At 37.8% G+C, this 14,675-nt stretch overlaps 1 protein-coding gene, 1 long non-coding RNA gene and 2 other non-coding genes across 4 annotated transcripts in view; 3 read left to right on the top strand and 1 right to left on the bottom strand.

The window, feature by feature from the left end:
- LOC111568578 (contactin-associated protein-like 4) overlaps window positions 1-14,675 on the bottom strand; it is a 188,509-nt gene that overhangs the window by 73,576 nt on the left and 100,258 nt on the right. Inside the window, exons 8-10 of the mRNA XM_055014360.1 lie at window positions 8,632-8,899; window positions 6,977-7,126; window positions 4,430-4,601 (exon numbers count right to left, since the gene is read on the bottom strand). Coding sequence (XP_054870335.1) covers window positions 4,430-4,601; window positions 6,977-7,126; window positions 8,632-8,899 — 590 coding nt within the window. The remainder of the gene's footprint in view (window positions 1-4,429; window positions 4,602-6,976; window positions 7,127-8,631; window positions 8,900-14,675) is intronic.
- trnal-uaa (transfer RNA leucine (anticodon UAA)) lies at window positions 2,748-2,830 on the top strand. Its single transcript has one exon. It is a non-coding gene; the product is annotated as a tRNA-Leu (tRNA).
- On the top strand, window positions 3,830-3,912 carry trnal-uaa (transfer RNA leucine (anticodon UAA)). Its single transcript has one exon. It is a non-coding gene; the product is annotated as a tRNA-Leu (tRNA).
- On the top strand, window positions 4,253-7,277 carry LOC129349825 (uncharacterized). The gene is made up of 2 exons (XR_008602963.1): window positions 4,253-5,260; window positions 6,941-7,277. It is a non-coding gene; the product is annotated as an uncharacterized LOC129349825 (long non-coding RNA).

Genomic DNA, 14,675 nt, shown 5'->3' with positions numbered 1-14,675 from the left:
AAGATGAGAGAAAAAACCTTCTGGAAATGTTGATTTTCCAGATATCAGGGAGAAAGAAACAAACACGGTGGTGAGTGGTTATTTCACACCTCAGATATCCACTGCACAATAATTCTCCATTCCTTAATGGAAATACTGTTAGTGTGCTTCTTATTTCCTTGTGTGTCTTTCTTTGTTACTTTCCTGGATCCAACACGCCACAACGCTTCACCTCACAAATAAATTACTCTGCCACAAAAATCAAAGAAAAAGAAAAATTACATTTCACTTCCACAAAAGTTGAGTCTCATATAAAGTTACGTGACAAAACAACCAAAAGGCCAGAAAGAATTAAAAAATGTGCCTCACTACTGACTGACAGAACATGACTCTGGCTCTCTCAGCTGCACTGGCGTCTCTACATTGAATCCATCAAGGTCAAAAAGCTAATAGAAAACGACCGATTCTCTCACCTGCGGTTAAAATCTTAACTCTGATCTTTGTGGATTTAAAATTCAGTCTCATCATGATCTCTACTTTTTCAAGAAAATCTAATAAGAAAAACAAAAATGACTTTTTAATATTTCAAGATAAAAGAAAAATGTGCTGCTTATCAGTGACGCGTCTATTTTTTTTTGTTTTTTTGCATAGCTTGATTGCATCAGTCTGAGAGGTTTGGTGTTGCATTCAAGATACAATAAAATTAGTGTCTTTATTGTGTCAGTCTTGTAGATTAAAAGTGAGCAGCTGATGTAAGAGGGTGTGCTGAGAGGATGTAGCTGCAATAGACAAACGCTGCTGCAGGTTTAAATCCTATTCTTGACATGAAATCTATAAAACCATTCAGCTGCCAGAGCCATTGATTGATAAGCTGTATTAGTGTAACTGGCACCACATTAGCTTTAGCTGCTTAACACCAGATGCAGTTTCCTATAAGAAGATCCAGTGTTGGACATGTTAACTTCAGTCAGTCAGTTGCATCCAATGGAATCGGTGACGTGAATAAAATTCTTCATCCAGATCTCTCTGTCCAGCATTGTAGTCTTTGTCTTCCAGACCAGTGTCTTCTTCTAGCACCTTCCTTAACGTTGTGGTAGGCCTGCCAACCCTTCTGACAGCATCAAGTTTCCATAACAGTACTCAACCAGCCGCTTCATTGTGTCTCACCACATGTCCAGCCAGGGCTAGTCTACATTGTAAGTGCTCCTTCTCAACCTCGTTGCTTATGGACACAACAGAAGTTCATGATCTTTCAGCCTCAGGGAGGGAATTCAGTTTCTCTGATATTACAGTTTTTCTCAGTCACTCTGGTACATTTCTCGAATCACCTTCGACATTTGCAAAACAATAAGTGCATTTCTCAAAACAATTTGTACAAAAAGCAAAACACCATGGATTACCTGCAAAAGCCAGTCTCTTGCTCAAAATCCTTGGTTCATCTCTCAAAAGGAAATATCTGTGTCAATGAACATGTCAGTGGCATCTGAATGAAAAGTCCTGGTGTCATTGTGTGTGGATAAAACAGTCAAATTCTTCAGTCATGTTGTCATTATAACAGTGTACTTTGGAGGGATGTTCTCATGTTTACATTATGGCTAAAGTTTTGATGACAATTATTGCAAATTGTAAGTTAGTGTATGTGGGAGACTGATTGCAAGAGACTGGACAAGATTCACATTTACGCTTTTACTGTTTGTGTTGTAATTTGTTGGCAGACCATGTCATTGTGATACAGAAAGGAAAACAGTGCTGCATAGCACAGAAAAAAAAAACAAAAAAGCAAAAGTATAAATGTGAACATAGGACAATCTTCTTACTGAAAACTGTACATGCAGCTGTAGGAATTCTAGTGCAGACTTCCTACACCTCCTAACATTCCTGTCTGTTGGGCCACAAATTCTCATCCACATCATCTTCTCTTGTGTCTTTGAGTGATTCAGAAAACCCAAACCCTTCACACATTTCCCTTTGTTAAAGAAAGTCAAGATTCACCTGGGAGCAATTTACCAATTCAGGACAGATTTAGAAAAAAAGTCTAATGGAAATGCATAGAAATATCCTGACATATTATGACAACTTGTTCAACCATTTTGCATGTAAAGACATATGTGATGAACTAATGCCTAAATGTTGTGGAGGATGAGACTATTCAACAGAGACCCATTAAAATACTTTTAAATCAACATAAGTAATTGTTAATGCAGGAAACAGCAGAGAATTGCACATAATCATTTGCATCATTTGCAACTTGTTCAAAGAAATAAGAAACTGCTATTTTGATGTGCACAAGTGACACAATGATGTGCAGATTGAACAAGTACTTTTGAGAATTTCAATTCTGATCTCAGAAATGAACCAAAGCGACTGAGAAAAACTGTAAATCATCAATTGTATTTGCTAGCATATCATCTTCCATGTCAACTTGAGGGTATTAAAGTGCACACAAAGTGACAATAATGCAGAATGTAACCTCAGTTTTTGTGCAGCATGAGAGAGTGCTAAAGCTTTTATAAACTTAAGGTACTTGTATTGTAACGTGTAGCTTTGTGTCATCAGATTATTAACAGATTGACCTTTGTTGGTCATGGTTAGTTTTTTGCAGATGGACAAAAAAAAAAAACCAACCAAAAAATGACTAAGGATGGCTGGTTTTCATTTTCCTGTGAGTACAAATCACATTAATTGCATTTAGTCTTAACTGCCACATGTATCATTCGAAATTTCACATCATGGAACAATAAAATGTAGCAGACAACCACTCATAAAACACCAGGATGGCCGAGTGGTTAAGGCGTTGGACTTAAGATCCAATGGGCAAATGTCCACGTGGGTTCGAACCCCACTCCTGGTAGTCTCACTGAGTGATCTGCAGATGATGAATTTACATGTGCAGCACATCACCTTTAAGCTCAATGTTACACATATATTGTGACATATTGCCCTTGTGTGGTTTGATATTTAACAGATTTGACCTTGACCTTCATGTGAGCGACTGGTTGAGACTAATCGCACCTTTTCAAATCAACATGCTGTTTACATTTCTCTTGAATGAATGTCTCTCCGGACAGATGACATCCATGTCTGACCTTTTGGATTTAAAATGTCACCACTTCATCATTTCATTGTACGTCTGTGTATACTCTCAGTCACGCAGGTGATTGAAATCCCTGCGGTTTCAGTTAAAAAACATACACAAATTATTTTTTTTAATCTTCTGCAAGAACGTAGACGTCCCGTTGCCTTGTTTACTGAAACTCTGAGGACATTTAATGAATTTCAGTCATTATTAGCAACGGAATAATTGAGTTGAAATGTCAGAAACGTGTTTTGTGAGGTTACAGTGATCTTTAAACACCAAATTCTAGCCTGTTAAAATTAGTATTTGCAGCAACTTTTAAGAACTGCTTTCACAAGAATGGAACAAATGGACTAAAACTACAATAATAACATGTTTAAATTAAGATCTCAATAGCAAAACCTTGATATGTTTTCCTCTGCTGACTGTCATTTGATGTTCTTCAAATGAAGTTCAAATTTTTGGCTTTTAACTGGACACAGAGTGAAATGATGAAGCTGCCTTAATATCTTGACTCGACTATATAAACAGCCATGACTCGACACACGGAACGACTCTGCAAATAAAAATGAACTGAATCGTCGTGCAGCACTAATGCCTCATGTGGTCGTACTGGAGAGGTTTAACCATTTGATCTTTGGCACTTTAATGTCAGTGATTAGATATTAGTGATGTTTACGTACATGTGAACAACTGCATTTCAGTGTTCTTCATCAGCATGTGGACATATTAAAATAGAGACTTTCTTAAAACTGGAAACAGAGCAGAAGTGTGACCAGGATGGCCGAGTGGTTAAGGCGTTGGACTTAAGTTCCAACGGACAAATGTCCCCGTGGGTTCGAACCCCACTCCTGGTAGAGTAAATGTGGGAATGCAGTTGTGTTCAGACACCTATGCTACTGTATATTCCAACTGTGTGGAAGATCTTAATTTATTCTCTTGTATTTTGGTCATTGGATCGGACAAAAAGGTTAACTGTTTTCTGCCACATTGATAATTGCTCTTCTGCATACTGTAGTGTTTGTATTCATTACAGCTCCATTATTTTCACATCCTGACACACCCGCAGAAGAGAGCAAACGTATCTCCGAGGCTGTTGCAAAACACTGCGTTCCCTCAGGAGGAAAGAAATCGTTTTACCAGAAAAACAATATGTTAAATCCGAGCCAAACGTTATGCGCTGAACATTCCCAGACTCAAGCAAACTCCCCGAGGGATCGGCGCTCCAAACACTGAAGCACCACGTGATCGGCGAAAACACCTGGTGCATTATGTGGACGAAATGAAGCGCGAAGGCTTATCTGAGCGACACAGTCAGACAGGGAAGATAAAACTACGATTGCCCAAACGAGATGGGCTTCGACGGGTTCTGACCTGTCGATGATGCCACACATGTCGATCTGCAGTTGGCTGTAATTTCCCAGCAGTCTTTGCTGCACCGTGATGAGATCCACCAGCTGGTTGTCCACAGCAAGGAGACGCATGCAGCCCTGGAAGACGTCGAAGGGGTTTTCACAGTCCTGACTGTGGTATTCGGCAGGACAACCTCGACGACAAAAAAAAAAAAAAAAGAGAGCATTTAGAAAACAGAGAAGTAGAGAAGGGAATCATTTGAGGGCAGTGATTGTATCAAAAACACATGTTGGATTCACGGAGAAGCAAACATAGCCGTATTAGTTAGAATCCCATTTACACAAAATTGGAAAATGGTTGAAATTCACTGTGAGTTCAGCAAATTGACAAAAGAGTTAACATGCACTGTGCACACTTTTGGTGAGTAATATGAAGCAAAACTGTGGTAAATGTGTGACAGTCGAGCTGTGATTTGTGTAGTCTCACGCCTTCCTAAGTGGGTGAAATCATGCAAATATATGCCAAATGAATCCAGCTAATTTCTCACTGCTGTCGTCCGTTTAATGTGAAAGGGGAGATAGTGAAAGTGCATGTGTGTAAATGCGTGCACGTGCAGGATGAGAAAAAGCCCACGGCAGTTAGAAGAACATGCCTGGACTGCAATAACGCTGAATGAGAGAGAAACCAAGAGAGAATGCAGTTTTTCCGCAGCGAGGGAGAAGAAAATGAAACAAAGTGAGACGAGAGGAAGAAAAAGACTGGAGAGAAAAGAAAACATGGAGAGTAGAACAGCAGACAGATGAAGACACAGCAGACTTATAACTTTCATTATAAAACCGCCACAAGCCGAAGGTGAGAATTGATGATTGTACTGTGCAATATCAACAACTTCTAAATATTAATACACGTCTTACAGGAGAAAATATGTTCATTTAACCCGTACTGGAAACAGAAACATCTTGTAGTCAGTATTAATAGTACAGACAAGACTGAGGCAAAGTTATAAGATAAGAAGTCGTAACTGTTTTGTGGAAAAGGTGTTCTTTTATTGCATTTAGTGCGACAGACAGGACAAAAAAGTAGAAGTGGTGAAATGAGGTGAATTAAATCATGCTTTAGGTAAATAATGACTAATGTGAGAAAAAAGGAAATCTAAAAAGGTAATAAAATTATTAGGCAATAAGGCCATACCTGATAACATTTTTGATGATTTCACATGACAGTTTTCTACATTTGTGTTTGTATCTGAGCTCTTGTTGGAGTTTTGAGTTGGACGATGCTCTGGTCTTTCATACACAAATCAACAATCAACAAATAACAGATTTTTGAACTCAGACCTGATAACAGTCATGGGTTTGTTTGCTTTTGTTCTCAGGCCACTGACATGCAAATGCAACCAGACCACACCCAGTCTGTCCTGATGAAGCTCAGTTTGAGAGCTACATTCCTAATAATTCATTGAATTTAGTCATGAACATCTAGTGTTACAGAAAAACACCTGTGAAACCAAATTAGCAGGAGCTCATCTCTCTCTAAGTTGCTGCTAAATGTAGCTAAACAAACGCTTCAAACACCCCAATCTGGTGGAAAATCACTTCTTTTACCTTGTTGACATCCACATGATGTTTTTTTATTTACTAGAAGACACATCAGGAGTGAAATGAGTAGTCTGAGCATTTCTTCCTTGAAACTGTAGTGTACCGATGACTGCCTCAAAAACACAGATTCAGACTTCCTGGATTTCATATGTAACAAACCTAAACAACCAATCCTGTCGCAGCTTTCTGCGTACTAATTTTTCCTCAAAATTGGTTTACAGTTCAAACATCGATGCCTGAATTACTCCAATACCAAAACTTGCAACTATGTACGATAGAGTAGTTTTACAGTGTTTGAACAGAGTTGTAGGCGAGCTGGTGTGCTCGAGCTACGTCTGAGCCATTTTAAGGCAGAAGGGTGTTGTTTTTACCAAAAAAAAAACATGCAAAAAATGTCATTTTGAAACACAGATGAATTTTTAGTGCAGAGGTGTCAAACATGTGGCCTGCCAGAGGGTCCAATCCGGTGTGTGGGACGACTTTGTAAAAATTACAGAGAAGACATTAACTGCAAATTGTCAATTTGTCAAACTATAAATTTAAAATAAATTCTAGACTATGACAAGTTGTTTTAATCATAAAGTAAAATATTATATTGCTCATTGTTCTTTTGACATTTTGTGTCTCGTTTTTGTAATATTTTGTCTTGTTTTTGTTGTTTTGTGTTTCTTTTTTGTTTCGCTTGTGTTTTTGTCTTATTTTGTCTTATTTTTGTCATTTTGTGTTTTGCTTTATTTGTTGTTTTGTGTATCATTTTTGTCGTTTTGTGTTTTTTGTCTCACTTGTGTTGTTTGTCTACTTTTTTGTTGTTTTGTTTCTCTCTTTTGTCATTTTTTGCCTTGTTTTTGTCATTTGTCCATTTTTTTGTCACTTTGTAACTTTTTGTCCAATTTTTTGTCTCGTTTTTGATTTGTTTTGTGTCGTTTGTGTACAGTTTTGTCAGTGAAGACGTTCCATGATTCCCTCTTACCACCAAAGAAGAGCTGACCTCCCGCGGTGACAGGAAATGGGGGGTTTGCATGAGCAACGCCACCTTCTTCTTTATCCACAGAGATCATCAGACGGCTGCGTCTGGAGGTAACATCCACTGAATGCCACTGACCATCGTTCAGAGCAGAGCCTGGGACAAGATTAGATAAAATTAAAATGAATATTCTACCTCAACTCATCATGATTTATCATGAAATATGGATATGTAAGATTGTATCTCTGAAATTGTAGATTGACATATGACATATCCACCAAGATAATAAAAAAAACATGCCCATCGATGCACTTTCAGCATGTTTTTTTACACACATTAATTTTTTGAGGCTATATTTGAACGATGATATCTCAGGAGCTATGAAAGATAGAGGCCTGAAATTTTCACTGGTATTTCTCATCATATCATTAATACACAGTCTGAAATATTGTACATGTACATCATACAGTCTCTTATTATGGGTGAGTTGAAATATAAAAAAAAACTAAAGCTGCCATTAAAAGTTCAATTTTTGAGAACACATTAACAAAAAAAATAATAATGCAGAAGTCAGCTAGGGATTTTTTTTAACCGTATGTGGATTCATGTCACAATAACCCAAAACAAAACATTTAAATATTTTATACATGAAATATTAGGTCCCAGAAATGAAAAAAAAATCTAATTTTATATTTTTGCTTCGCTTAATAACTGATTGAGCAGATATACGCTGTGCCACAAAAACAAAAGTATTAGTAGACAGCCTGATCCAAGTAGAACAGAGTTGTGGACTTTCAAGTAACATATTTAACAACTTAATATGAAACACTTGGTCACAAAGTTGTTATTTAAGTTAGTTTTTACTCCACCAAGGAAAGGCGGAGTTATGTGACGATCATCGTTGGTTTGTCTGTCTGTCTCGCTGTTAGCAACATTACTCAAAAACGGACTAATGGATTTGGACGAAATTTTCAGGGAAGGTCAGAAATGACACAAGGACCAAGTGATTAGATTTTGGCAATGATGCGGCTTATAGTCTGGATCCACAGATTTGTTAAAGATTTCTGTATCACTGTGAGATATCGGCATGGGGTCACTGTAACTATGACAACAAGTGAACGCTACATCAGCTGCCTGCTGATGATCACATGATTGCAATCCTACTACAAATCCACTGCTGTGAGCCATGAATTTTTTTCTAAATTTCATCTATTGGAAATCATACAACGACTGAGCAGCCTTGGAGGAGTACGGTGCTCTCTGAGTGCTTTCCTTGTTAGTAAAGTTATTCACACACACATAGTGTATAATTTCCTGGTGTGAAAGAACTTGCTATAAGTGTAAAAAGTGACAAAAATTTTCTAAATATCCATATTTTGTGCAATAAAATTTTCAGGCTGAGCAGATACTATTGTAAAAATTTGGAAATTTAAAATGAAATGACAGGTATTTTTAGTCAATGTCTGATTTTAAAAACTATCCTAAAGTTTAGGAAAAAAGGAGCACAATCAAAGGTTTTCAGGTGCATTAAACACAAATGACTGAGGAATGAGAGGATAGCGGTTACATAAGAAACTACAGGTTAAAAATGATAGTTTCATAGATTTCAGGCAAGAAGATGTAAGAGGTTAGGAGTTCACTTTTCCAGCTGTCAGACGGACCTGCAGTGAGCTCCAGCAGCGCTCTGCCACCTTTATGGATCTGCAGCCGGAGTCTGGCCTCACTCAGGTACAACCAGACCACACCTCCCTGCTGAGGGAGGTCAAAGGTGAGCAGAAGCCCCGCCTTGTTCCACGTCCTGAACTGGAAACCCAAAGACACGCCCCCTGACGAGGACGCCGTCGCCCCCGGCAGCTGCAGGAAGCTCTGGGGGCCGGTGAACGTCACGGCAACGGAAACCGGCTCAGCACAAGAAAAGGTCACATTGCCCTGAGAGAGAAACATGCAGAGTGGAGAGACAGGAGGGAGGGATGGAAAGAAAATGATTACTGGAGAGATAAAACAACATGAAACATGAATATTAATCAGTTGCAGAGGGCGTGTCGATGTGACCCGGTGTCGCAGCCATCTCATCAGCGAGTCTCCTTGAGAATAAAAGCCATAAATGCAAAATGTCACCATGCTTAGAGCTGCAGAGCGAGGTTGGATATGCATATCCAGTGCGATATAGACATTTCCGTTGCGGTCCATTGTTTTGAGTAGTGGTAATGACACCGGGTCCATTGCTAAGGCTGCAGCAGTAATACATTACGCCGTCTGCTGGGAATATCAGGCTGCTATCTTTATAAAGCTCCGGGAACACAGATGACATCTAAAAGCCCTTTGTAGAGCTGTTAAAGTGATATATGGTGGGGAATGCATTGCCCCGGCAAAATATAAAGTCAAAAGTGGGCTATAAAAGTCCTCAAAAGCCTTTCACTAAAGCACAGACTCACCCAAAACACTCCTCGCTCACCTCTGCAGGCTCCACATTATTTTGCTGCCGTGCCTTTAAGAACAACTGAAAGTGGTCTCTGTATTAAAATGAACTATAACTGTGGTAATATTCGATTACGGTGAGAGCTACAGAACTCTTGTAAAACAGCCTCTATTAGACCTTCAGCCATGCATGTGAATCTCGGAGCCTTTTGTACCGCCACTTTTTGTTTCCCTGCTTTCTGGTCCTAAACTGTAATGAGAGACTATTTATTAGAAATGGTTCGCAGTTGCTCGCCACTGAGCGCGCTCCACTTATTGTCACCGCAGAAACATCTTTTCTTTTTTTCTAATGACAAAGACGAGGACGAGTTGCTGAAATACAAACCGCCGTCAAAGCTTTGTCCTGTCATGGCTCACGACCCTTGTTAAGAACTCATTAGCTTCAATAACCAGCTAACAGCAGATCATCTCCAGTGGTGAACATGAACTAGTGTATCTCAGACTATTAGAATACTGTGAAAAGTTTAGTATTCAACTGTGCAAAGCAATAATCCAGGCCCACCAGGACACATGCACAGCAACCCTCCTAAATGCTCATTAATGTTAGTTCTGTTTTCACATTGGACCTTTTTTTACTTTTAATTCTCCATTTTATTGTAAATGGCAACAATTTCAGCACCATTTTGGTAAATATCAAATTCTATCTATCTATCTATCTATCTGTCTATCTGTCTATCTATCTATCTATCTATCTATCTATCTATCTGTCTATCTGTCTATCTGTCTATCTGTCTATCTGTCTATCTGTCTATCTGTCTATCTATCTATCTATCTATCTATCTATCTATCTATCTATCTATCTATCTGTCTATCTGTCTATCTATCTATCTATCTATCTATCTATCTATCTATCTATCTATCTATCTCAAATGTTTCAAGCAATTTTCAGTCTTAATTTAGCTGATTATGGCTCATAGTTAAAGAAAAATCAAAAACATATCTCCAAATATTATTCCATTTTTACTTTGAGTAAATTACTATTTAAACAGTACAAATACTCTGGCCTAGCTCAGTACACACAACCACAATCATGGGAAAGACAGCTGAGCCTGAGCTTGGCTCTGTCTGACTTTTTCTTTTTTGTCCTTCCCACCGCCGCCAAGTTCTTGCTCAAAAGGAATCGAACAGAAACTTTGAATATGTTGAGTCATAAGTTCTTCGGGTCAATGTGTAAAGTGCTATGAGATGACATATGTTGTGACAACTGATGGCATATAAATAAAACTGAATTGAAAAATTGAGTCAAATTGCTGACTTTGAGGTTGTCCAGAAGACGATCATCGAGACCCTTGACAAGGAGTCACAGAAGGTCATTATAGAAAAGGCCGGCTGTTGGCAGAGTGCAGTTCTGAAGCAAATCAATGGAAAGTTGACTGGAAGGGAAAAGTGTAGGAGGAAAAGGTGCACAAGCAACAGGGAAGAGGATTGTCAAGAAAAGTCAATTCAGGAACTTGTGAGAGCCAAAAGGCAGGGCATTTATGAAAGACGCTACAACTGTGGCATCCCTAATATAAAGTCACTTCCTGAACCAGATCTTGTCTCGGCTGAGGTGGAATGAACTGGACTGTTGCTTAGTAGTCCAAAGTCTTCTTTATAGATGAAAGTAAAATTTTGCATTTGGAAATCAAGCTGCCAGAGTTTGGAGGAAGAGTAAAGAGGCCCACAATCAAAGGTGTTTGAAGTCCAGAGTGAAGTTTCCACAGTAGGGGATGATTTTTGGGATCATATCACCTCCTGCTGTTGGTCCACTGAGTTTTATCAAGTCCAAAGTCAACTCAGCATCTACCAGGAGATTGTACAGCATTTCATGCTTCCATCTGCTGACAAGCTTTTTAAAGATGCTAATTTCATTTTCCAGCAGGACTTAGCACACAACCACAGAGCCAAAACTACCATCAAATGGTTTACGGACTATATATAATATTATGTTTGAGTGGCCAGTCAAGTTACCTCAGCCCGATATGAGGTCTTCTTAAGAGAAGGAAGAGAAGCACTGGACCCAAACATACAGACGAGCTGAAGGCTGCTATCAAAGCCACTTGGGATTCAATAGCATTGATATAGTATCTTGCAATGTCTTATTGTTGTTGCAGAGTTATGACTTTCAATAATTTGGCATTGGATTTCTGATTTTCATGAGCTATGAGTCAAAATCATCAAAATTAAAAATAATAAAAAGGCTTGAACTGTTAAACTTTACTTGTAATATATCAAAAATATCTGAAAGTTTAGCTTTTTGAATGAAATGACCAAAAACACGTTCAGGATATTCAAATTGTTTGAGACACACTGGGATGTGCAAACACCCCTCATATACACTTAAAGGCCGAGATGAGATTAGTTTTGCACGTGAAGAGCTGATTGGCGGTGGAGAAGCAGCAGTGGAATGTCCTCGCCAAGTTCAAACCTGCTCTGACATGTCAGCCACCGTCAAAGAATCAGACTGTAAACAAACTTAAAAGATACTCTCACTTCTCTCAGCTCTGAAATGACAACCAAAGCAATCCCTGGGTCCTTTTTCCAGTCTCTAACCTGATAAATCCCACCTCTACATGCTCTGCTGGATTTTATGGCTCAAATACTAAGTGTAGCAAAGTTTTAGCTAAATGTAGAGCTAAGAAAATAACAATTACAATGAATATTAAGTAGACAAGGTCATATAATGTTTTAAATAAAGTGAAACACTTCAGCATTCCTTTAATTTGTTTGAGACAGAGGTGATTGGTAAAGAAGCTTCTGAGCTAAAACCTTCACTTGACATAATAATTTCTTTGTTTTCTAAACTGTTTTTATAGGAAATATATTAAAGAAGTCAGTTTAAGGCACAACAGGGCTATTTTCTAGGAAACAAAATTTGTAAATATGTAACTTTGATACATAAAAGTGAGTTTTTAGGGCATTTTAGAGGAACTTTACTATGATTGTTGTTTGCTGTTGCAGTTTTAATCATTGGTTTTCAAACTCTGATATCCCTTCTGCTTGTACATTTCACTGACTTGTTTAATGTTTAACATTTTATTGCTTTAAAGTTGTTTTATTGTGGCTCTGTGAAGAACTTCGGACTGCATGTTTGGATGAAAGGTGCCATAAAACTGAGTTTGCTGAGTCTTGTAATAAGCGGGTTACAAAAAAAAAAACAAAAGAAAAAGAAAACCATCAAACAAATCGTGCCACCAGTGTTTGGTGGTCCTAAAAGCATTTTGCGGCAAGCCAATTTTAGTCTTCTGTTTTCATTTGAGGTGGCTCAGCTCCAGCTATTGATGCTGTATTCTCACTCTGATATAAAAGCCCAGAGCTCAGGGAGTCTGAGCAGCTGAACATCAAAGCACTTTGCTTTCCCCTAATGATTTACGTGATCTGTCATCATCAGGCTACAGAGACACTAAACTTTTGCGATATCCAAAAAGTTGTCTGCATTTCACTTCATATTAACTGTATTGAGGAGCTTGCTTATCTTAGAATTTTTCAATATTGTGATATATTAAAAGATGATGTGTATGAAGTTATTTAGGTTTTTGTTTGTTGGGTTTGAGTTTTTTGTTCCTGTCATATTTTTATTTTGTGAGCTGCTTTTTTAAGTCTTGTACCTCTATGGAAACAGCACAACCATGACTAGAAGAAGAAAGAAAGAACTCAAAATGGGTCTGAAACAGTTATGTCATAAATTATAAAAAAGAAAAAGTAAAAAAGGTGGAATTGTTTGACAATTTATTTGACAAAAATCACAAAAACCCGGAATCAACATGTAGAACATTTTTCTGTGTCTATACTTATCACTGGAAAAAACCCAGTGGCTCCACATAGTATAGACATGTTACTATGTACATTTTAACTTGTTTCCATACTTGTTTCCCAACTTATCTGTATAGACACAGCCTGCAGTTCAGCCTAAAAATTTTTATCATGTGGCTGTTGATCTCAGGGGAGTCATAAATGATTGTGTTGAAGAATGAAGAATTTATTTATTTGCTTACAGATTTTTTTTTTACTGCAAACAGCTTATTTTTGACATTTCTTTTATTGAGGCATGCAGAATAATGTGATTTTGATGACATCTTTATATTTGGGTTGTTTTACCCAACAAAAATCACACATGGTTAGTTCAAAGACCATCAGAAAGTTGAAAATCCACCTATTCTTCTTGTTTTTACAGCTTCTTGATACTGTAAATGATGTTATTTGGGACATTTTTAGGAAATAACAAACTCCAAACTCACCAATGGGTTTTCATTTTAATTGGTTACATTAGAGTTTTTTTTCAGTTGCTTTGGTATATTTCTCGAATCATCCTTGACATTTACAGAACATTAAGTGCATTTCTCAAAACAATTTGTACAAATAGCATAACACCATGGATTACCTGCAAAAGCCAGTCTCTTGCTTAAAATCCTTAGTTTATCTCTCAAAAGCAAATATCTGTGTCAATGAACATGTCAGTGGCATCAGAATGAAAAGTCCTGGTGTCATTGTGTGGATAAGACAGTCAGATTGTTTAGTCATGTTGTCATTATAACAGTGTTCTCTGGAGGGATGTTCTGATGTAAACTATGGATAAAGTTTTGATGACAATTATTGTAAATTGTAAGTTACACCTTAGTTTATGTGGGAGATTGATTGCAAGAGACTGGACAAGATTCACATTTACGCTTTTACTGTTTGTGTTGTAATTTGTTGGCAGACCACGTCATTGTGATACAGAAAGGAAAACAGCTGCATAGCACAGAAAAAAAAACAAAAATGCAAAAGTATAAATGTGAACATAGGACAATCTCCTTACTGAAAACTGTACATGCAGCTGTAGGAATTCTAGTGCAGTCGTCCTACACCTCCTGATGTTCCTGTCTGTGGGACACAAATTCTCATCCACATCATAAATGTCTTTTCTTGTGTCTTTGAGTGATTTCAGAAAACCCAAACCCTTCACACATTTCCCTTTGTTAGAGAAAGTCAACATTCACCTGAGAGCAATTTACCAATTCAGGACAAATTTAGAAAAAAAGTCTAATGGAAATGCATAGAAATATCCTGACATATTATGACAACTTGTTCAACCATTTTGCATGTAAAGACTTATGTGATGAACTAAATGTTGTGGGGGGTGAGACTATTCAACAGAGACCCATTAGAATACATTTTTATCAACATGACAGAACCAGCTGATAATGTAGGAAACAGCAGAGAATTGCACATAATCATTTGCATCATTTGCAACTTGTTCAAAGTAATA

The sequence above is a fragment of the Amphiprion ocellaris genome, chromosome 10, assembly GCF_022539595.1.
Source record: "Amphiprion ocellaris isolate individual 3 ecotype Okinawa chromosome 10, ASM2253959v1, whole genome shotgun sequence".
Classification (NCBI taxonomy): domain Eukaryota; kingdom Metazoa; phylum Chordata; class Actinopteri; family Pomacentridae; genus Amphiprion; species Amphiprion ocellaris.
The sequence above is the reverse complement of the archived record's forward strand: the minus strand, read 5'-3'. Positions and strand labels throughout refer to the sequence as shown.